The 22,373-nt window shown below is 38.4% G+C and overlaps 1 protein-coding gene across 2 annotated transcripts in view; it reads left to right on the plus strand.

Annotated features, from left to right (window-relative positions):
- Positions 1-22,373, plus strand: part of ARHGAP15 (Rho GTPase activating protein 15) — a 644,804-nt gene that overhangs the window by 364,609 nt on the left and 257,822 nt on the right. For both annotated transcript variants that reach the window (XM_054477359.1, XM_054477360.1), the window contains exon 9: positions 3,941-4,063. In XM_054477359.1, the coding sequence (XP_054333334.1) occupies positions 3,941-4,063 (123 nt within the window). The remainder of the gene's footprint in view (positions 1-3,940; positions 4,064-22,373) is intronic.

Raw genomic sequence — 22,373 nt, forward strand, 5'->3', positions numbered from 1 at the left:
CTATCATGGGAAATGGCAAGGTTTTTGAGGTGAGACCAGAAATAGAAAATATTACTTTCATAACCTGTGAAAACTCAGATTGATTATTCTGTGTTATTCCAAAGATGAACTTGAAACCAAAATTGCCCCGAGGCAGAGTTATTCTGAAGGATGTTAAGTGTTTCTTTAGTCTCCAACGCTAGAATCCAGACCTATGGGACTTTGACTACAGCTCTCAGTTGAAGCAGATCATACATGACTGGTGGTCACTGCAATGACTGGACCTAGAAGGAAAGTTGATAAGATAGCACATAAACAGACTTTGTTAAGATGCTCAGAATGACTCTTCCAACTATACAATTTTGAATTTGTTAATGGCTGATATTCAAGGTCTTGTAAAAGCAATTTTTGTTTGCTTGGGTTCTCAGGGCACTTGATATTTCTCCAAAATGACCTGAGGTCAATCCCTCCTCTTAGATCCTTTAATCTTTTACATTTCCATTTGACTCCTTACTGTGCTGCATTATAATTACACAGGCCAGTCAGGCGGCCATGGTGGCTCACACCTGTAATTCCAGCACTTTGGGAGGATGAGGCAGGAGGATCACTTGAGGCCAGGAGTTCAAGACCATCCTGGCCAACATGGTGAAACCCCACCTCTATTAAAAATACAAAAATTAGGCCGGGCGTGGTAGCTCACGCCTGTAATCCCAGCACTTTGGGAGGCTGGGGGTGGGGGTGGATCACTTGAGGTCAGAAGTTCGAGACCAGCCTGGCCAACATAGTAAAACCCCATCTCTACTAAAAATACAAAAATTAGCTGGGCATGGTGGTGTTCACCTGTACTCCCAGCTACTCAGGAGGCTGAGGCATGAGAATTGCTTGAACCCGGGAGGCAAAGGTTGCAGTGAGCCGAGATCGCGCTACTGCACTCCAGCCTGGGCAACAGAGCGAGACTCCATCTCAAAAAAAAAAAAAAAAAAAAATTGCCAGGCTTAGTGGTGCATGCCTGTAATCCCAGCTACTCGAGAGGCTGAAGCATGAGAATCACTTCAATCTGGGAAGTGGAGGTTGCACTGAGCTGAGATTGTGCCATTGCAACCCAGCCTAGGTGACAGGGTAATGATTGTCTCAAAAATAAATAAATAAATAAATAAAAATAAAATAAATAATTACACAGGCCATATACATTTTATCCACAACAATTAAACCCAGCACTGCCATGTATATAGTAAGTGGTCAATTTGTGTTTATTTTTTATTATCTTCCAGCACTGTCCAACATGAAACATATGTATAATGTAAAATCTTCTGGTAGCCACATATTAAAAAGTAAAAAGGAACAAATAATAAGATATTTCATTTAGCAGAAAATATCCAAAAATTATCATTTCAACATATGGCTCAAACTGCATGTCAAGTGTTCAATAGCCCCAAGTGACTAGTGGTTAGTACATTGGATAGCACAAGTCTAAAGCAGTGCTTTTCAAACTATTGAGATCCACAGAGACAATCATACTTGTATAATACACTGGTGGAAACTGCTCATAGCCAAACAATATACAGTACAACTGCTACAAGGACTCAGGCTGTCTTGGTCCTGCCTAAATTACCCTGAGAGCTGAGGACATCTGTTAACTCTCAGACCTATAGTACCCATTTTTTAAAGTTTACTTTAATTTTTTTAAAAAATTTTAATTTCCGGGATAAATGTGCGGAGTGTACAGGTTTGTTACATGGCACATGGTATACATGTGCCATGGTGGTTTGCTGCAACTATCAACCCGTCATCTAGGTTTCAAGCCCCACATGCATTAGGTATTTGTCCTAATGCTCTCCCTCCCCTTGCCCCCACCCCCTGAAAGGCCCTGGTGTGTGGTGTTGTCCTCCTTGTGTCCATTCTTAAGAGCCCAATAGCTGAGAAGCTGTCCACCTTTCTCACATGATAGTCATTGTACTTTTATTTAAATTCATTTAAAAAATAGATAGCTCATGACAAATACATAGATAGATGGTAGATACGTATGAGATTGTGTATATATACATACATACATGTGCTATAGATATATAGACATTTATTTTTCTTTTCAGAGTTCGTTTACATTTTCTCGATGTATAGATAGACCTTCCACCGATAAATGAGAACTTCAGATGGCCTTATAATTTTTCCAATCAGCTTAAGGCAATGATCATCAACAGGAAGTAATTCTGTACCCCAACCTCCACCCTCATGGACCTATGGCAATGTCTGGAGACATTTTTTTTTTATTGTCATAATTAAGGAGGGCGTGCTGCTGGCATATGGTGGGTAGACACCACAGATGCTGTTCCATATCCTACACAGAGGAGAGGCCTCTACAACAAAGAATTGTCTACCCTAATATGTCAATAGTACAAAATTTGGGAAGCAATAGTTTAAAGTAATATAAAGTATTACAGATTTTCAAGTGGCAAGAATTGTCTCAATTTAGTAATTTACAGGACCTAGTCCTATGTGATAATCCAAACTTTAATTGAAAAATAAAATTCCACCCTTCTCCCAGCTAGGAGATGAGCAGGATATTTTTCTTTTTCTGTCATTCTCAGTCTTGAACTTCACCTTAATTTCCCATTTTGCTAATTCAAGTTTAAGCCTGCTTTGTAGTCAAAGGCAGGGAAAGGAGGATGCAAAAATTCCCTTACTTTGCCAGTTATAGGGAGGTTTCTCACTCCTTGGACCAGGTAGATTTTCAAAAGCATATCTTTATTTATTAAAAAGAATACCTAATAAAGTATCCCAAACCCTCTCATTATGTCAACAATTGAATGAAGGCAGTGGAGCATTCCGTTAAGATATATATCTTATCTACAGACACAACAAATTACTATCTGTAATTAATAAGAAGACAACTTGGACCAGGCACAGTGGCTCACACCTGTAATCCTGGCACTCTGGGAGGATGAGGTGAGCAGATCACTTGAGCCCAGGAGTTCGAGACCAGCCTGAGCAATGAAGTGAGATCCCATTTCTACCAAAAAAAAAAACAACTTTAGTCAGGTGTAGCCAGTAGTCCCAGCTACTTGGGAGGCTGGGGTGGGAGGATCATATGAGCCTGAGAGGTTGATGAGGCTGCAGTGAGCTATGATCACACCACTACACTCCAGCCTGGGTGACAGAGCAAGACTCTGTCTAAAAATAAGAAGAGGAGGAGGAAGAAGACATCTTGGATGTGTTTAGACTATGCTTAATGAAAACCCAGACCTTAAGTATTATATTCATCCCCAAATTCACAGCCTTTAGCATGGAGCCTGATTAGTAGACATTCAGCAAATATTTGTTCAGGAATGAATTTTACATGCACCTGACTTTGAAGATAAATTTGAGAATAGGAAGCTGAGGAGAGGGGACTAATGAAGACGTGGAAAAAGTTTGAGGCAAATTATGTTTCTGAATTTCACATAGAACTGGTAGTAATTATACATCAATAAGGAGAGTAAGAAATATCTGCTTCAGAAAAATAAATCACTTCAGGTTAATATAGAAAAGAAGATTGACAAAATTATTCAAGCAAGCAGGACCTCCAGAAATGTCTGCATTAGCTAGGGATGGTATATAATCACATTTAATTGAAATCAGCAATGCTAAAGAGTTGTCTCCTGTAGTTTAGATGAATTTTTCTTTGACCATAATTTTGTGCATAAATACATGGAATTATCCATGTAAAGGTTATGTCAAATATAAGGAAATGAAAGTGAAAATAAATTGTGAATATATGGAACTAATCCCATTCTCGTACATTCATGCTGCAACAACAGGACTAACACTTTCATGTGGGCAAATTTTACTTTGTTCTAGACAGAAGAGCCTGAGCTATTAATTCAGGTAGTTGTTACATAACTAGTGTTTTCTATTCAGATTTGCATAAAGTAATAATCATAAAGGAGAAATTTACTGAAAGCCTCTGATTTTTTTAAATCTTCAGTGTTCAGACTGCATCACAGTGCTTCCGATACAAGCGACAAAAATCGAGTTAAAAGCAGATTAAAGAAGTTTATTACCCGAAGACCTTCCCTGAAAACTCTGCAAGAAAAAGGACTTATTAAAGGTACAGGTCATTTTATACTTGTACTATAACTGTGATAAATGAATGTGCCTCTGTGTTCATAGCTAATCAGCTCTAGAGGAATATTAGAATATTTTATTCTTCTTAGGTTGCTTATTAAATTTTCTACTCTGTAACAGACAAAAGAAAAATAATTGTCCAGAAAACAGATCCTGAGAAAATAAAGGAGGTATCATGGGGCCATTGAACAATATACCTAGTTTTGCCCACAGAGGATCTGTGTTCTGCACTAGGAACAGAGAAAGGATATCCTAGTGACCTGTTAGAATGATACCATGTCCTCCTGAGCCTGGGTGGTTCCACTTCACAGCTGGGTTTTAGTAAGTATGAACCAGCACACTTACAAACCCAGCCCTTTTCACCATCAGAAATGTCCTGATTTGGATAAAAAGTTATCTGATCATCCTAGTCATAGTCTGAAGTAAGTGCTAGGAAGAAAGTCTAAGACAAACTAGTGTCATGAAAATGTATGGATATTGAGAGCTGGCAGTCTAAAAACTCAATCCAAACTGAAGTAACTAGGTAGTTTTACAAATATATGTAGAAGGCAGAATAGATGATTGTAAGAATAGATGATGACCACCAATCATGGTCTCTGGCATTAGACTAATTAGATCACCAGTCACTCATTTTGACATTGATCAAGTTATGATCTTCTCTATGCCTCAGCTTTCTCATTTGTTAAATGGGGATACTTATATACATCATTGAGAGGAATAAATGACATAGCCTATGTAAAACATTCAACAGAGTTTCTGGAACAAAAGTAAATATTCTATGAATGCCCTCTGCTTATTAATATTATTATTCATTGTTGTTATCACTGTTAGTGTGTCAAATGAAAGGATGAATAGATAGAACCACTGATTAGTATATTTCTATAACTGGAAATTATCTTACAGAATATACAGACTAAATTGATTCTTTTTAAAAACAAGAAACCATGCATGAAGTTTATTATTCTCTGTATTTTTCAGATTTTCTAGCTTACGTTACGTGTACCTTTTGAAAATTAAATGTAAGAAAGAATTTGAAATTGGGCGAAAAGAAACTCCTAACCCTCAGAAGAAAGCTGAAAGGCTAAACTTTATAGAAATTGAGAGGTGATTTAATAAGCAATCATTTCTCATGAAGAGGGCAAAGCAGATCCTAATTTCAGCGTTACTTAAAAAGATTAGCATTTAAATAATTTATAATAACTGTTCGATCTATCAGTTTCAGTCCATTTTGAAACAGGTGAACAGATCTGAAAAATTAGCTAGCACTTTGAACCAATTGTAGAAGGTGAAATTTCATGAAGCAAAAGCATACACATTACTAACAGAATAGAAAATTCTTAGGATTTAAGGGTAAACTAGGACCCTGCTTTAAATCAGACTTGCCTCAGACTTTTACTCTCAGATGCATAATACTTTAATGAGTTGTAGACAGTAATTGACCCTCTACAGATTCAACTTCACTAAGTAGTATTACTAGTACCTTCAGTTCTGCCTTAGAATTCACCCTATAGATGATCATTTTCTTAGAAAAGATTCAGTTGCAGGTTAACTGCCATCTTGAAAAATATAAAACCAGCTGAGCAGCCAATAATCCTAATTTTATATAACGTCCGAGTTTTTCATGACTGGGACAAAATAAAAGGGGTTTTAATTCAGTGGCAGGGTCTGGCTCCACATGAAATGCTGAAGAATTAATTACTACAGTGCTCTAGAATTGGTCTCAGAAAGCATTAGGAAAGCTGGATGCCTAATGCAGTTTTCATACTGAAGCAATGGAACCGCTAAACACACTCTGATTCATGCATTTCTTATCTTAGAGCTCCATTAAATTTTCACCATAACTGACCAATGAGTCAGTATTCATTAGTAGGGCTATGGAAAATCTATGTAAAATTCTGATTTGATAAGCTTCCATTGTTGTCTTCAGTAGAATTTTTTTCCAAGTACAGATCAAGTTATGCAAATATAGTCACTTCTTGGGCTTGTTTCAGTTTTAGCTATGAACTTTTTTTAAGGCTTTTACTACGCGTTTTTTGTTGTTTTTTTTTTCCCCAACTCGGTAAAAGGCATTAAACCAATTTTTAAAAATACCTGGCTAGTCAAACTTAGTACTTTAATCCATTTTTTTCTTACACTTAAAGCAAAGACTTAGAAAAACAATAAAATCAGTATTTTTAATCAGTTAAGAAAAATTACATACAATTAATGATTAATGGTTAAATGGTTAGTTTTTCCAAGCAAAATGACTTAACTCTTTCAAAGGGAAGAATTATTTAGAAAGAGGAATAATGGCTTTAGAATTGTTCTGCAGCTCATTTGGCCAGATAATCTATATCATACTTTATAAACTGTCTAATCTTTCATATCTGCACAAAAGGCCTCCATTACCAAGATTCAGGAAAGCTGTGCTTGGCAGTTTGGGCCTTACAATTGTGCTTCCTGAAACCTGGGAGGGATTCTGCAGGGACATGTCAATTTTCTTTTTTTTGTTGTTTTTGTTTTTGTTTTGTGACGGAGTCTCTCTCTGTCGCCCAGGCTGGAGTGCAGTGGCGCGATCTCGGCTCATTGCAAGCTCCGCCTCCCGGGTTCACACCATTCTCCTGTCTCAGCCTCCTGAGTAGCTGGGACTACAGGTGCCCGCCACCACGCCCGGCTAATATTTTGTATTTTTCGTAGAGATGGGGTTTCACCGTGTTAGCCAGGATGGTCTCAATCTCCTGACCTCGTGATCCACCCGCCTCGGCCTCCCAAAGGGACGGGATTACAGGCATGAGCCACCACGCCCGGCCGGCCATGTCAATTTTCAAAGTGTTTATTCTTTCATGTAATTCACCAGTAGGTTGAGGAGGCTGGGCTTTGAATTCAACCAGCCTTTATTGAGCACCACCATGGGGGCAGGAAGGGCTAATATTTTATTGACCCTGTAACGCCCATCAGAGTCACGTCCACAAAGCACTTAATGTGAAAAGAGAATTACCCCACTATCACACAATCTAAACTTAATCACAAGCCCTTTCTTCAAAACCTGTTTTATATGTGGTTTCATTAGCTAGAACCTAGACTTGGAAACAGTCACTTGATGGTGCTGTATTTTCTTATTTATTTATTTATTCATTTATTTTTTTTTGAGACAGAGTCTCACTCTGTTGCCCAGGCTAGAGTGTAGTGGCATGATCTTGGCTCACTGCAACCTCTGCGTCCCAGGTTCTAGTGATTCTCATGCTTCAGCTCCTGAGTAGCTGGGATTACAGGCGTGCACCACCATGCCCCACTGTTTTTTTGTTTGTTTGTTTTTTGGTAGAGATGGGGTTTTGCCATGTTAGCCAGGCTGGTCTTGAACTCCTGGCCTCAAATGATCTGCCTGCCTTGGCCTCCCAAAGTGCTGGAATTACAGGCATGAGCAACCGCACCTGGCCCATATTTTCTAATTTCTTTAATATGACTAAAGAGAAGTACATATTATGATATCAGATAAAGTGGGCCAGAAAAAAATTCTGAATGATTGCTCAATGAAAAGAAATCTTAATAGCTCAGGTGGGTGTAGCAAACATTGTACCATTGCAGTGGTAGCTTTGGAAAAGTTCTCCAAGGGCATTCAAGTTTGCCAAGGAATGGTGAGCCCTTTTTAAATATATGAGTTTATTAACATTGAGCATCTTATTGGGAACAAAACTTGAATCCATTTAACATATAAATTATAGGCAAAAGCGTCCATTTTTGGGTGGTAGGAGTGTTTATAAATCTCCTTGGCCTGCTTTTGGAACTGAAGTAACAGCTCTTTAGTTTTAGCCAGACTGCCTTATGTAATCTTTCAAATAACAGTACTGACATCCAAGTTTAGGTAATACAGTTTTTAGAGAAGATAACAATTGTTTGGCTTTTTAGGAGCAATTAGTATGCCCTTATGTCAAAATAACAGCATCAGAGAGGATTTAGAAATGTTTAGTGTTTAGAAAGTAGTTTCATTCATCCTAATAAGGACAAAACCATACTGGATGGCACTAGTAGAAACTGAAATTAGTATCATACTACTTATTTTTGAATCAGTATATTATAAAACCTGCTTGAAGGATAAATAGCACACCTCAGGGATTTATGATAAGGAGAAGGGCTTTCCAGCCTCATCTTAGTTTTGCTCCGTAAGAGGTACCACTTTGAACAGTTTCTATTTATAGTTCTGGTGATTGGGTCCATACCTACATCCCTGTTATTTCGGGTGAAAGTTGGTTTGCTTTTTTGTCAATGTCCTTCTTATCTTCAGTGTTGTAATATCTTACTTTATCAGTCTTAGACAGTACTTTAGGTTTCTGCTGCATTAGGTGTGAATTTTACTCAACTACACCAAGCCTTATCTTAGTTTTTTGTTTTTATTTTATTTTATTTTATTTTTATTTTTATTTTTTTGGAGATGGATTCTCACTCTGTCACCCAGGCTGGAGTGCTGTGGCATGATCTCAGCTCACTGCAACCCCTGCCTCCCAGGTTCAAGCAATTCTCCTGCCTCAGCTTCCTGAGTAGCTGGGACTACAGGTGCACACCGCCACACCAGGCTAATTTTTTGTATTTTAGTAGAGATGGGGTTTCACCATGTTGCCCAGCCTGGTCTCAAACTCCTGAGCTAAGGCAATCCACCCGTTTTGGCCTCCCAAAGTGCTAGGATTATAGGCGTGAGCCACCGCGCCTGGCCCTACTTGGTTATTCTCCTCGCCAGATACTTACGGTCAAATACAGCTCATCCCACAGTCTCCATTAGCTTTCTCCACAACTTGCAAGATGCCTACATCTCTACTTATGTTTCGTTAACCCTAGAAAATTGAGCGCTAGGCCTCCATTGGTAAGATGAACAATTTACAGCCACCTTCTCCTCTCATCTCCTCTGCCAAGTCTTCTCTTCTACTTCTATGTCGTACAAACTTATTTTATTTTACTTGTTTTTATAAGTATGGCTTATTTATGGGTAAATTTTAAAAGTTAAAAAAAAATGGCTGAGCATGGGTGGCTCACGCCTGTAGTCCAAACATTTTGGGAGGCCAAAGGAAGAGGACTGCCTGAGGTCAGGGTTCAAGATAAGCCTAGGTAAGATAACGAGACCCTGTCTCTCTACAAAAAGTGAAAAAAGTTAGCCAGGCGTGGTGATGCATGTGTACAGTCCCAACTACACAGGAGACTGAGATGGAGGGATTGCTTGAGCCCAATAGGTCAAGGCTGCCGTGAGCTATGATCACATCACTGCACTCCAGCCTGGGTGACAGAGTGAGACTCCCTTTCTTAAAAATCAATCGTCCGGGCGTGGTGGCTCACGCCTGTAATCCCAGCACTTTGGGAGGCATAGGCGGGTGGATCACAAGGTCAGGAGATCAAGACCACCCTGGCTAACATAGTGAAACCCCGTCTCTACTAAAAAATACAAAAAAAATTAGCCAGGCGTGGTGGCAGGCACCTGTATTCCCAGCTACTCGGGAGGCTGAAGCACGAGAATGGCGTGAACTCCTGAGGCGGAGCTTGCAGTGAGCCGAGATTGCGCCACTGCACTCCAGCCTGGGCAACAGAGCGAGACTCTGTCTCAAAAAAAAAAAAAAAAAAAGAAAAATCAATTAATCAATCAATCAACATTCATACTATTATGCTTACATAAGGTTGTTTACTGTAGCACCACATAGACTTCCTTTCCTGTACTTATAATATCATAACTCCTGTGACTCTCAAAGGGTAAGGCCCCTGATTATTGTAGAAAAACTCTCCTATCTTTTACATTTGAGGGATATATTAACAGTTTTATGCTGTTTCACGTTACCTCCATGGTTTTTCCATATTTTGGACTAAATGGTGAAAAAAAACAATAATCAGCTTTATTTTAGTCATGTAAATACTATCAAATCTTTGGCCAAGTTATATGCCAGATTGGATGAACATATCCATGGGTGGCATGCTGTGAATTATGGGCCACTCCAGTTATACTGTTCTTGCTTTCAAACCTTATGCTCTATCATTTGCTTATAATCACGCTTTTAGTTTGATTCATTTTTCCATTTTGAATTTCCTGCACAGATTTCTTCCCCTACCCAGAGTTTCATTTTTTTCTTGCATTCTGGGCCTTTGTGTCATTATGTGCTTTCATTCTCTCAAACTGTCTGTGTATTCTAGTCCGCCACTCCTTGCTTTTTTCCCCTGAATATCTTCTTCTAAAGTCCTTTCAGCCTCTTTCTCCAATTTGCACTGGTTGCTCTCCAGCTGATTGCCCTGTGATTTCCTTCCACTGCTCCTCTGTGTTGGATCCACTGCCTTCAGGATCCCGTGCCTTCCCTTCTATTACTCTTTAACAGTTTCCGTGAACCCATTTGGAAAGCATGAGTCCTCAACGGTCTAAACAATACCTTCAGTATGCCCACACACTCGATCAGTAGCTTAGTTGGGTATAAAATTCCATTGCCTGTCCAACACTGAGTTGCAGATTCCCCTCTTAAAATTGTTTTGCTTATGCCATTGTTACTTTGAATTTCTCTCTCTCAAAATCATTGGGGGGTTTTGGTCTTTATTTTGAGATTCTGGAATCAAGATAATGTATGTAGTGGACAGGATTTTTAAATTTTATTCTGCTTGGCCCTTAATTTTAAGAATTATGGTTCTTCAGTGCTGGATTTTTCATATTTTTGTTATTACATTGATACATTCCTCCCACCTGTTTTCTCTGTTTCCTTTTCTGAGATCTTTTTTATGTGATCATTAGATCATCTGAATTGATGGTTTCATTCAGTGTTATCTTTTCTCAAATTTTGAAAGAATTCTCAGTTTTGTTCCCCAATATTTACATTATTTTAACTTTAGCAATCATGTTTTCAATTTTCTAGATTTGTTTCCCATTCTTCTTTTTTTGCACATCTCATTTCTCACATACCATGAAAACAAAAACTGTGTTGACCACTCTACTCCTATACAATAGTGAGGATGGCACATAGAGCTCAATAAATATTTGGTAATTGAATAAATAGGAAAAGTAGATATGTTTTAAAAGCTATCTGAGGACATAGATTAGAATTTGTTGTTGTTTTGGAGTTTTGTTTTTATTTTTTATTTTAAATTGTTCTCTTCTGGTCTTTAAATGATCAATTTCATCTATGGTCCTTTTCTTTCCTTTATTTGATTCTTTCTATTTCTATCAAATTGGTGACTTTGCCCAAATGTCTGATGGGCAATGGTTGTCCACTCTTATTAAAGAATGAGTCTCTGCAGAGAATGACTAGAGCTCTGAATACATGGGTAGACCTGGCCAATGATATGGTTTTGCCTTAGGGTGGTCTGCTGGTGCATCCCACACTAATCCCATACCTCAAATATCATATGTTTTCAAAGGATACAGAATGCTTTATATTCTCTTGATAAACTGAATCAATCTTATTGCTGATAGTCAATTTTTCAGCTCCATTTTACAATTAAGAAAAATGAGGGGAAAATATCTCAGATTATTTGAAATTATAGCAGCTTTGAAATTTGACCAAGCCAGGCTTGAAGCCGGATTCTTTGATTTACCAGCTATTAACTTAATATCTGGTTATTGGCTTTCTTCTTTATGAAATTTATGTTGAAAGTTTAAATAAAGTGATATATGGGAAAATGGTGCTCAGCTTACCTTGGCCATCCCACAACTGTTTTCTCCCTTTCTTTTTTGTTTCTTCCTCTCTTCTTTCCTTCATTTCATCTTGCCTTTCTTATTTTTATCTTTCTTTCTTTTCTCCCTTTTCCTCTTCTTTCTTTAAGTGCACAGAGTAAATTATGACCAAGATGGCCCTAGGAAACCATTCTGTTAAGTATTTGTTTAAAGCTCGAGAAATCATTCGAGGCAAGCATCTAGGAAAGGCAGCAGTAATTCACTTACTTCAAGAAATGTACACTGATAACTTGGGCTTGGCTTATCTTTCTCTTTTTGGTAATTTTAATCATTATGCTCTTTATACATAAATGGGCATAAGCTCATTTTTCTGTGCTAACTGCACTCACTTATATAATGTCATGCAACTGCTGGAACATTTAAGTAATTACCCACACAGACATAACTGTTTGTTTAAGGTGTCTGCCATAAAAGAAAATAATGTCTTTGAAAAATTATAGTTCTTTTAAAAATATGTCAATTATGTTGAGAAACAAAAAAAGATTTGCCATTCAAATTGCAAATACAAGCTATCAGCCCTAGACTTAACAGTCATGTTTATGAATAGCAAAATCATTGAGTTAAGAGAAAAGTGCTTTTTAAATAATTTGTTAGAACTGACATATGACAGAGTAACATAATTGTTACACTGTTAATTTAAGCAAAATATATATGATCAACACTGTAATATAGCTTCAGGTAGAGACATGCTCCAACTTTGCCACTTTATCAGTGTTAGTCTAAGAATAATTATATTTGAATTTATGTACTAGGGCATGGGTCCATCATTGGTTGGGTCTGAAATACTCTCACAACTTCCACAGTATGCACTAATGTGCTTAAAAATATCTTGTAAATCTTCTTTTTTAAAAAAACTTCTTTATGGTTCAAAATTGAACTGTGATCTCTACGTGTGAGCTGTGTCATGATTTAATATTAGCCAAAATTAATAGCCAACCTTAGGCTTCTTTATCTTGGCCTACAAGCTTCCTGGTTCCTTTGCATTTATAGTTCCCAGGCAGTTTCTGTTATTTAAAGGCTCTTGGGAGCAAATGTGTTGGTAATACAGTACCACATAGTTAGCTTTTGTTCAATAATAAGATACAGGACACCATGAGAGATGGAGAAATGTTGAGAAAAGGGTGCACCTGGGTAGCAGGTTAAGCCCATGTATTTTAAAAGCCTGTTATGCACACAGGAAACACTCCAGGTCTTGTGAGATATTAAAAGCAGAATAGCTTTGGAGCAAACTAGAGAAAATGAGGTTCAGAAATGGGAGCAAATTAGGTAAGGGGAAAAGAGAATGAGCCAGAATGATAAATTGGTTTCCCTGTGGTTCAAGAATTTATTTTCTTACAGGGACAGATCTTTTTATACAGATGTTAGTGAGAATGTAATATTTGAGATGGTGGCTTACATACACTTGATTTTTTTAACCTACGAAATGTAAACTTCTGGTATGTAACTCACTATACTTTATGTGTTAGCAAACAACAATGATAATCATTCTCCTTTTTCTTCCTTTAAATTACATTTCTTTCACATTAAGTCAAGTCCTCAAGATGTTTCCCTTTTCTCAAGTAAAAGAAATGCCAGATAATACCAGGCTTTAGCCATGAAACTGATCCAATGCCTAGTAATAGCTATGCTTAATGCTGGGAATGTAAAATGAATAAAACCCAGTTGATTCAAAGCCAGCATACTGGCATTTTGTTTTTAGTCAATGACCCCTAAAACCCATACTAAATTTTGCCCTGGCAGTAGATGCTGGTTTTATTCATTCTGTGGACTATGTATCCTTAAAAGATTGCCCAGAATTCTGGCATGCCCTGTAGGGTTACATGAAACTGGTGCCAGTTTGAAATATTGTATTTGAGCCTTCCAGTTTGAGGACTGACAAGTTTCCATAAAATAGGAAGAAATAGATCATACACACCAAAAAGGAAGCAGTAACAAGTGGAGGCAGGCTTTGTTTCATCTTATGACTCTGCCATGTTTTAAGCATACTCCGTGCTCTAACTCAAATCTTGTATGTGTGTCTAAATTGTAAAACAGATACAAAACCTCCCCTTCCACCCCCAACATTGCACCAAAGTTGATGTGCTCTCGAAAGCGTATCCTCAACTAGTTGGAGACAACCAAAAGTCAGGCTAAGGTGGTATTTCCTCCTTGTGTTAGAAGTCTGCTGCCCTCTGGAGAGACGGCCCATGACTGTTTCAGTCCTCTAATCACATCCTAAATCTTTCCTCTGTGAAACCGCCTGATGAGAAGAAAAAGATGCAGGGCCCTTGTCAGTGTTCAAAAGAATCCCCTTTTTAAAGGTTAGCATTTATTATTGATACCCTGCTGTTCTCCAGCAGGTGTTCTCATACCGCATAGTTCCCTCCTGACTCCTAAAGCCAGCTTCACAAGCAGTGGAAGATTCTTCAGCTTAGTTCTTGTTAGCTTTTCAGGGCCTCCATAGACCTACGAACAATATCCAAAGCCAGTGCCGGATGCTGCTTTCGCCTCTGTCGTTGGTATAATTCTACTGCTCACACTAAGTACTAGATGGTGATTTCATTGTGTGGCGAGATGTGGATAATTGAGGGAGAAGAAAGCAGAATTTCATTCTGACGGGGAGATTGATTATTTGAGCAAATGTATGAATGAATGCTTCTTATATAGTGAGACAAGTTGAATTTTCCACGGTACTCAAGGAAGGAGGTCTCACTCCTTCCTCACTTATGATATGAATGGGATTTAAGAGTTCACATGGTGTGTATGTTGAGTGTGTCTCTAAAGATAGTACATGTCAGAGCTCTCACAACTCAGATATCCTCATTAGGGACCCCATTCAGCAGATGTGTTAGACTGCTACGAGCAAAGGAAATATTAATATCCACAATTCATTCTGACATATCCTAAGATGAAGAGAGTGCTCTTTTATTTCCTTTAGCATCACTGACAGTTTGGCCTACAAATCTTTTTTCTCCAAATTCATGTCGATTATAAATCAACAACATTTCATAAATTTCTAAGATTCAAAAAAAAAACTTGCATTATTTTATTTCAGGGGCCCAAATTTTGTCCAATATTAAAAGCATCTCCCTTTGGACTTGTTACCCCACCTGATTAGTGATAACGAAAATTAACTGGGCCTCTGTAAAACTGAGTCATCAGGAAAAATAACTCCATGTTGTAAAAGTGCTATTCCTGTATTTTCTATTCTTCTCTGTGGGAGGGAGGCAAGAGGCCATATCAGAATTTGGATACTCATAATTGGTGGTCTGTCAGTATTAGTGAAATTGCAATAGGGAGAGGTATATCTCCCAGCTTTTCTTTGAAATTGACTATATTGCTGTAAGTGTGTTTTATCAAAGCATTTTCTGGGGCAACAGATCTGAAAACATAAACTTTATGTAGCATTGCTCTTCCTTAGATATTTCCCTTTAATATGTCTTTTCTTTTTGAAGATAAAATAAAAGTACATAAAAGAGTTCTGGGAATAGGCAGCTATATGTCATAAACACCATTCACTCCCCCTCACCCAGAGCTCCCACCCCCCAAAATTTGGAAATGATTTGATTGAAGTGATGACTGCCTTGATCTTGTTTGAATACTCCTTCTTCATTGTCTTATTCTCTCAATGGGAGGCAACAACCCTGTCACAGAGACATTCCTGGGAGGGAAAGAGGTATTTCTAGCAACCGTATTTTCCAAACACAAAATTGAGACACATGGCCTGACAATGCCATAATATTTGAAGTAGGGACTGTGCTCAAAGATCCAGAACATATGGTGGAAAGAGTTTTCTTATAAAAGGCAGCCATTTAAGACACTTTCTAGATTCTTATTCACAAAAGGCTCATTCCTCCATCCCTTTTATTCTCATTAAAAAATATTACCCACAGATCAGAAGACTGACCAGTTTTCCCTCAAATTTGCTTTTTTGCCAGCTTGAGAACCACCCTGTTGACTAAAAAGTTAAATGCACGGCCATCAAGGAAGAAATGCAAACCAGACTGCCAAACATATTATGAATATATTGCTCTTCTTAAAAATGCTAGTTGGTTTTTCGTACTGGAGTATTGACTAACTGTCTGTGTTTGATGTATGGTTTACCAGCCTGATGTCGACTTATGGTTAGAGCTTAACTTGTTAGTTCTGCTTTTGCAGCCAATTCAGAATAACTACAGATGCCTCGAGATATTAAAATTGACTGCTCAAATGGACTCAGTGTGGGAGTTTCATTGGTTTTAAATTGATAACAGCTGAAAGAGTGAATGATTAAAGTGTACATGGGCATAGGACACAGCTCTTTCATAGAAACACTTGTGAACAGACTTCAGTAGTGTGGGAATTTTTTCTTTCTTTCTCTATTGTAGTTATTTCTAAGCAACCTTGAGTTAAATTTTAAAAGTGCTCAGGAATATTCAGGAGCCTAGAGGAGAAATAATTCCTGAGAAACTGAGATAAATTTTGATGAAGTGGGTTTCTATTCTACAGGGAACATTTAAAGTTAAGTAGCATTCCATACGGTGGTAATTGCGTCTATTTCCCAGACATTTAAGTTAAGTAAGCTGTGTAGGAAGTATAAACTGTCGTAATAGAAGGGTTAGAGTGTTGTGTACATCTCTTTCTTCAACTCATAAAAACCAAAGCTCCAAAGTGCCTTATCACAGAGAAGTCAAACAAAGCCTCTCCTTTGCTTTCTTATTCTCCTAGGAACAATTGTTATTATTTTCATTGTTTAAAAAGATGTTCTGAATACTTTCTTGTCGCATGGAGAAAAAGAATACAAAAGAGAAATAAAAAAACTTTTCTCCTCCTCCTTAAATCAGCAATACTTATATAAAACAGGCTTTATGAAAACTTACTTTCACCATTTAATAGTAGCTTAAGGAAAAAGCACAGCAAAGAGAATAATTAAGGGAAATGTAAAGAAATTTATAAAAAAGAAATATCTGTTTATAATACAGCACTTTTTCAACTTAATATCTTTCTAAGAGTTAGGTGTCCTCATTATACAATATTGTGACCTAGCTCCTTTCTGTTTTCAAATGTCTCTTAGTATTTTACCTTTGATATTCCATCAGGAAATATTAGAAGAACTTTATATAGCTAACTGATTAAAAGCATCAATCTACGGTAATGCATTAAGGCAGGATTTGTTGACAAAATATAAGGCCATATAGTATGTACTCATTTCACATATTCACTTTTAAAAAATTGAATCATTGTGCCTAGCTAGTATGTCCCCACATATGTAGCAAATATTCACCTTATGTTAATTACAATTTGTGGAATAAGAGATTTAGATATATTTGACAGTAACATTAGTGAATAGTGATATGTATGTTCAGATGTAAGAAAATCAAATTATGAAGGATGCTCTGACTTTAAAACAAAATAAACCACAAATATCCTAGTCAATGTTTACAAGAAGATGTGTTATATATTTACTGCTCAAATTTTGCCCAAAATTATAATGTATATACCTGGACCACATCTTAAAATTGCCTGACTCAAGTTGTCTTCATGAAGCATACAGCCGTCGAATCATGCTTTTGTTGTGATAGACAGCTTATGCAGATAGCCATCTAAGAAACTGCTACAAAGGTTGACATTTTCACAAGATATAATTCCTTTAGATATGTAGAGCAAAAGAGAGAAATTTCATTCTCTTTCAACGGTTGTTCAGCTCCAATTTTGTAATGATTTTTTAAAATCTATCCATATGAGACAGGAGGGAGATTTTAGAAGAGATGTCATCCAAGTAAAACATATGTGAGGGTCATTAACTTGAATATAACACTCCTAACATGTCCCTTTGAACTTGGAACTCGGATTCATAGGAGGAAAGAAAAGATGGAGCTGGAAGAGGCCTGGCCTCGGTTAACCTCACAGTGAAGGAGTCTTTCACGTAACAAGAGGCTGAGAAATAAGCCGATGGTATAAAAATGATATCTTGAGGATATCTTAATATGGTGAGATCCAAATACTCTAAATTTCAGAAAAGCCATTGCTCCCTTGGACTCCCTCATAATTTGTACCACCTCATACATTCATTCATTCCCTGGACAGTGAAATACGATGTTTACATCTTTTGTGACTTCACATTTTAAATGCATTGAAGTCTTTACAATGTTACAATGTTTGCATCTTAAAAAAGTAATTAGCATAGGAGACCATTTGATATTATATAAAGAATTTGACAGGACCTCACTCAATGCCTTTTAAGAAATAATATCGAAAGAGGAAGTGAGAACCTGTTTTAGTTATTAATCTGTTCACATAATTACCAGTTGAAGAAGATATCATAAACATTTTAGAAAAGCGAGGTTAGACCCTCACTTCATTAAAAACAGAATTCCAAATGATGTCAGATACCTCCAGTTCTCTAGCATCCGTTTCCTATATTCATGTACACACTTGCATGCATGCCTTTTTAGTCAGAAAGATTGTGTATTTGTAGTACGAGTGAATAATTTTGAAGAAAAATAACATTGGTTAGAAATATACTACTAAACACATGAAGAGAGACAACCAGATCTGCATGTGAGGTTAAGTTCAACTTGAGATGCCACAGTGATATGGAGAAAGTATTCCAAAGGTGGCTATGCAGTATAGGAATATAAATATTCCAAATGTGACTACACAGTGTAGCAGCTGACTAGACTTTTCCACAGGAGAGGTCTCTGCCTAGGTGTCTCTACTACAGCATGAAGAACAGGATGGGAAGCAGAAGCTTTTTCCGGGGAGCTGTGACCTCGAAGGTATTGACCAGGCAGGAGGTGAATAGTGGGTAAAGTTGGCGCCACAGCCTTACTTCATCCAGGACAGAAGGTAGAGAGTAAACAGTCCATTGGAGAATGTTTGGGGACACAAGACATGGGATCTGAGGAATTCTAGGAATGGTAGTAAAAGACTTTGGGTTTGGCTGGGTGCGGTGGCTCACACCAGTAATCTCAGCATTTTGGGAGGCTGAGGCGAGTGGATCACCTGAGGTCAGGAGTTCAAGACCAGCCTAGCCAACATGATGAAACCCCATCTCCACTAAAAATATGAAAATTAGCTGAGTGTGGTGGCAGGTGCCTATAATCCCTGTTACTTGGGAGGCTGAGGCAGAAGAATCACTTGAACCCGGGAGGCAGAGGTTGCAGTGAGCCAAGATCGCACCATTGCACTCCAGCCTGGGTGTCAAGAGTAAAACTCCCTCTCAAAAAAAAAAAAAAAAAAAAAAAGACTTTGGGATCAAGTCTTAGTGGAAAGCACTTCCCTGTGATAAGCCAAAGCCATCTGTTCTTATCATCAGTACAGCATGAACCACCCAAAGCCTAGAGGAAGCTTCTGTGTGTAGATTGTTTTTTGTTGTTGTTGTTCTGTTATGAGATGGAGTTTCACTCTTGTTGCCCAGGCTGGAGTGCAATGGCACGATCTCGGCTCACTGCAACCTCCATCTCCCAGGTTCAAGCAATTCTCCTGCCTCAGTCTCCTGGATAGCTGGGACTATAGGGATCCACCACTATGCCTGGCTAATTTTTGCATTTTTAGTAGAGATGGGGTTTCACCATGTTGGCCAGGCTGGTCTCAAACTCTTGACTTCAAGTGATCCGCTCACCTCAGCCTCCCAAAATGCTGGGATTATAGGCGTGAGCCACTGTGCCTGGCCCTGTATGTGGATTCTTTCTGGCCTCCCAGATGCAACTGTCTGAGAAGCTGCCATGAACGTGTATGTTGCACTTCAGTTTCATTTGCTGACCAGGACCATGGATATCGATCAGAGATCTGCTAGAGAGAGTCTGCGCTAACCAACTTGGCATACCATCTGCATGCTAGGAGTGGTTTAGGAAGACTCTGCTGGGGAAGGGTTAGCCTTTTGGCTCAGACTTTTGTCCCCATTATGACCAGCCTAGAATCCTAAACACAAAGAACATCTAAGAAAAATATGTAGTTCATTCTTGGGAGAAAGAGATACTACAGCACAATAACTGTATTAGTTTTATATAATGTTTGAGTATGTCAAGCACACTTAAAATAATTACATACATGAAGAAAATCTTTCTTTTTGTGCTTGGGTGTGTATAATGGGAAGTCATAGTTTGTAGTGAAAGGGGCAACCAAGACTCTTCCTGTGCTATTTAAAAGAGCTGTAAGTATTTTACTTATTCAGGAAAACAAAGTATTGCAGAACCATAAAGATTACCAAATTTTGAAGTAGACTTGGCTCTGCTACTTACTTGTTTTGTGAATTTGGGCAAGATGATGAAATGTTCTTTCTTCACACTCTCCAGCTAATACTTCTCAGGACTGGTAATGTTTTATAAAAAGCAAGTAGCGTAGCAAACAATAGCTATTGATGGTTATACTCTACTCCCAGTTCTACTTAGTATTGCATACCAGTCCTTCACCTGACTGCAGAGAACACATTCTTAAAATTGCAAAACAGATAATATATGATGAGATTTGTTAGTGATGTTGCATTAAAATACAGTTAGCATTTTGAACACTCTGTGTGCCTAGACTGTGATTATAACTTTTTCAGGCATTATCCAATGATGAGGATGAAGAGCTATGCTTGCATTTCTTTATGCTACAGGTGTGATTGTTATTCCTATTGCCTACTGACATGTATTCTCTTAGCCACTGTATTCTGAGAGGATGCAAAGCTACATAAAGCAAGGTCCCCAGGAAGTGAGTAAGGAAGATAAATGCACAAAAATTACGGTGTAAAATATCAGATGTCAAATGCTTTAAGGAGTATTTAGGTCACAAATTTGGGGAAATTACACGTGGAAAAGTGTGGGAAAGATTAATGCTTTTATCATTTTATGGTCTTCAAACTGAGCCTTGAATTAGAGCCTTGGACTTGTGTAAAAATGGGTGAGACATTTGAGGTACACAATCGTAGGAAATCCTGGGGAACAGCCTTAGATGAAATGTAAAAAGAGTTTGATGAGAAGAAGAGTCTGTGGCAAGTGTTTTGCACAATCCCAGGCTTAGGAGTTTGCATTCTACTTTATAGGCAATTTTGTTATTCATTTAATATTTTTTATTTGTTTTTATTTATTTTGAAAACATGTATTGCGGACCTAGCATGTGGCAAGCCATAGGCTGGGCACTGGGCCTACAAAGATGTATAAGTTGTGATTCCATCCTTCAAAATTAGACATTCCAGCCTGCTTGGAAGGAAATATTCTGCCTCAAGAAAATCACCTCCATACCCCCAAAACTTGGCTCCACTAGAAGACACACTAGAAGGCTATATTATGAAATTGGTACTTGTTATCTACTTTGAGTTAATTCCTGCATAATCGCAATGGCCAAGGCCCCTGCAGCTGTGGGTATGAACAGAGTAGCCCTGACCTTACGGCACAAATGTCCCAAGTCATGGCTCCCTCCTGTGTAATCACAACACAACCTTTCTCTGCCTCCTCAGCTACTCAAGAGAGTCCCTGAAGTGTGTTGCACAATTTGATGAATACTGTCTTTTGCCCCATCGTGTTCTCCTCTCTCATTTCTTTCTCTTTTATATCCTTACTACCCACAAGCTGCCTGAAGAAGGCACCTCACCTCGGCTGTGCAGCCAGCACCTTCTGACAGTTACCTGCTTCCCTGCCTAAGTACTGGCCAGGGCTCCTGAGCCTGCAAAATCTTCCATGTGCCAGAATGTGCTCCATCTCTCTGGATCCCACTGAATTTCTAGTCCACTTTGTCTCCAAAGGAAACAAAAAGGCTGTTCTTCTCCCCACCCTGCCTGCATGGTGCACCTGATTTTTTAGGGCCTGAAGCAACAACTCTTACTCATTGAATCTCACAAGGTGAGAGAGTAGCTTCTTTCCATTGTGTCTGAGGCTCTTTCCTCAACAGAAATTAGACCTAGTCCCTGGGACTTAGCCAGAGTACATGTGCCATTTGCTGTATCTCAGGAGTTCACAATTTCTCCTGAGTGTGTTTTACCGACTAATATCAACTCTTGCAAGTAAGCATCCATGGTGGTGAACATTATTCTGCCAATTCAGTAGGCAGACCCAACTGAGATATTCCATTCCTTCTCTATGTCCCCTCCCTCCATAAGAGGTCCCAGTAGCTGGAAACATAACTGTCAAGCATGCCACAAACCTGGAAAATGAGAAATATACAAAGCAGCATCTCACAACATGATACCTATTCATTCAGTTTGGTGGGCAACTTTGGGACAGGATAAGGTGTTTTAGAAATGTTGTTGCATTGTCACTTTCTGCAGTAGAAACTGAAAAATGAGAAACACACTGTGTTTGACTGGAAGCCCAAATGAGACAAAATGTTTTCAGAAATGTGTGCATCATGGCCTACTAATTTGGGCTCATAACTACTCCTCTCCAATTACATTCCTGGAAATGTTTTTCAATTTCTTTGCGTGGAATAACTAGTGGACCACAGTGCTCAGAACAGCCCATGGGGAATGGGCATTCCTGAGTAGAGGTTACATCACACCTCCATGGAACTAGCCAGCCCTTCCGCAGAACCACATGATTCCCTGGCTCTTAATATGGTTTATTAAAAAAATCCTTTACCTGACTCAAAGCACTTTTCATCAAAGCCACTTTTAAGCTGAAGCTGAGGACTAAAGAATGCCTTTAACAGAATCCTGAAATAGCTTTTAACTATAGGCTGAGAGAGAAAG

The sequence above is a fragment of the Pongo pygmaeus genome, chromosome 11, assembly GCF_028885625.2.
Source record: "Pongo pygmaeus isolate AG05252 chromosome 11, NHGRI_mPonPyg2-v2.0_pri, whole genome shotgun sequence".
In the NCBI taxonomy this organism is placed as follows: domain Eukaryota; kingdom Metazoa; phylum Chordata; class Mammalia; order Primates; family Hominidae; genus Pongo; species Pongo pygmaeus.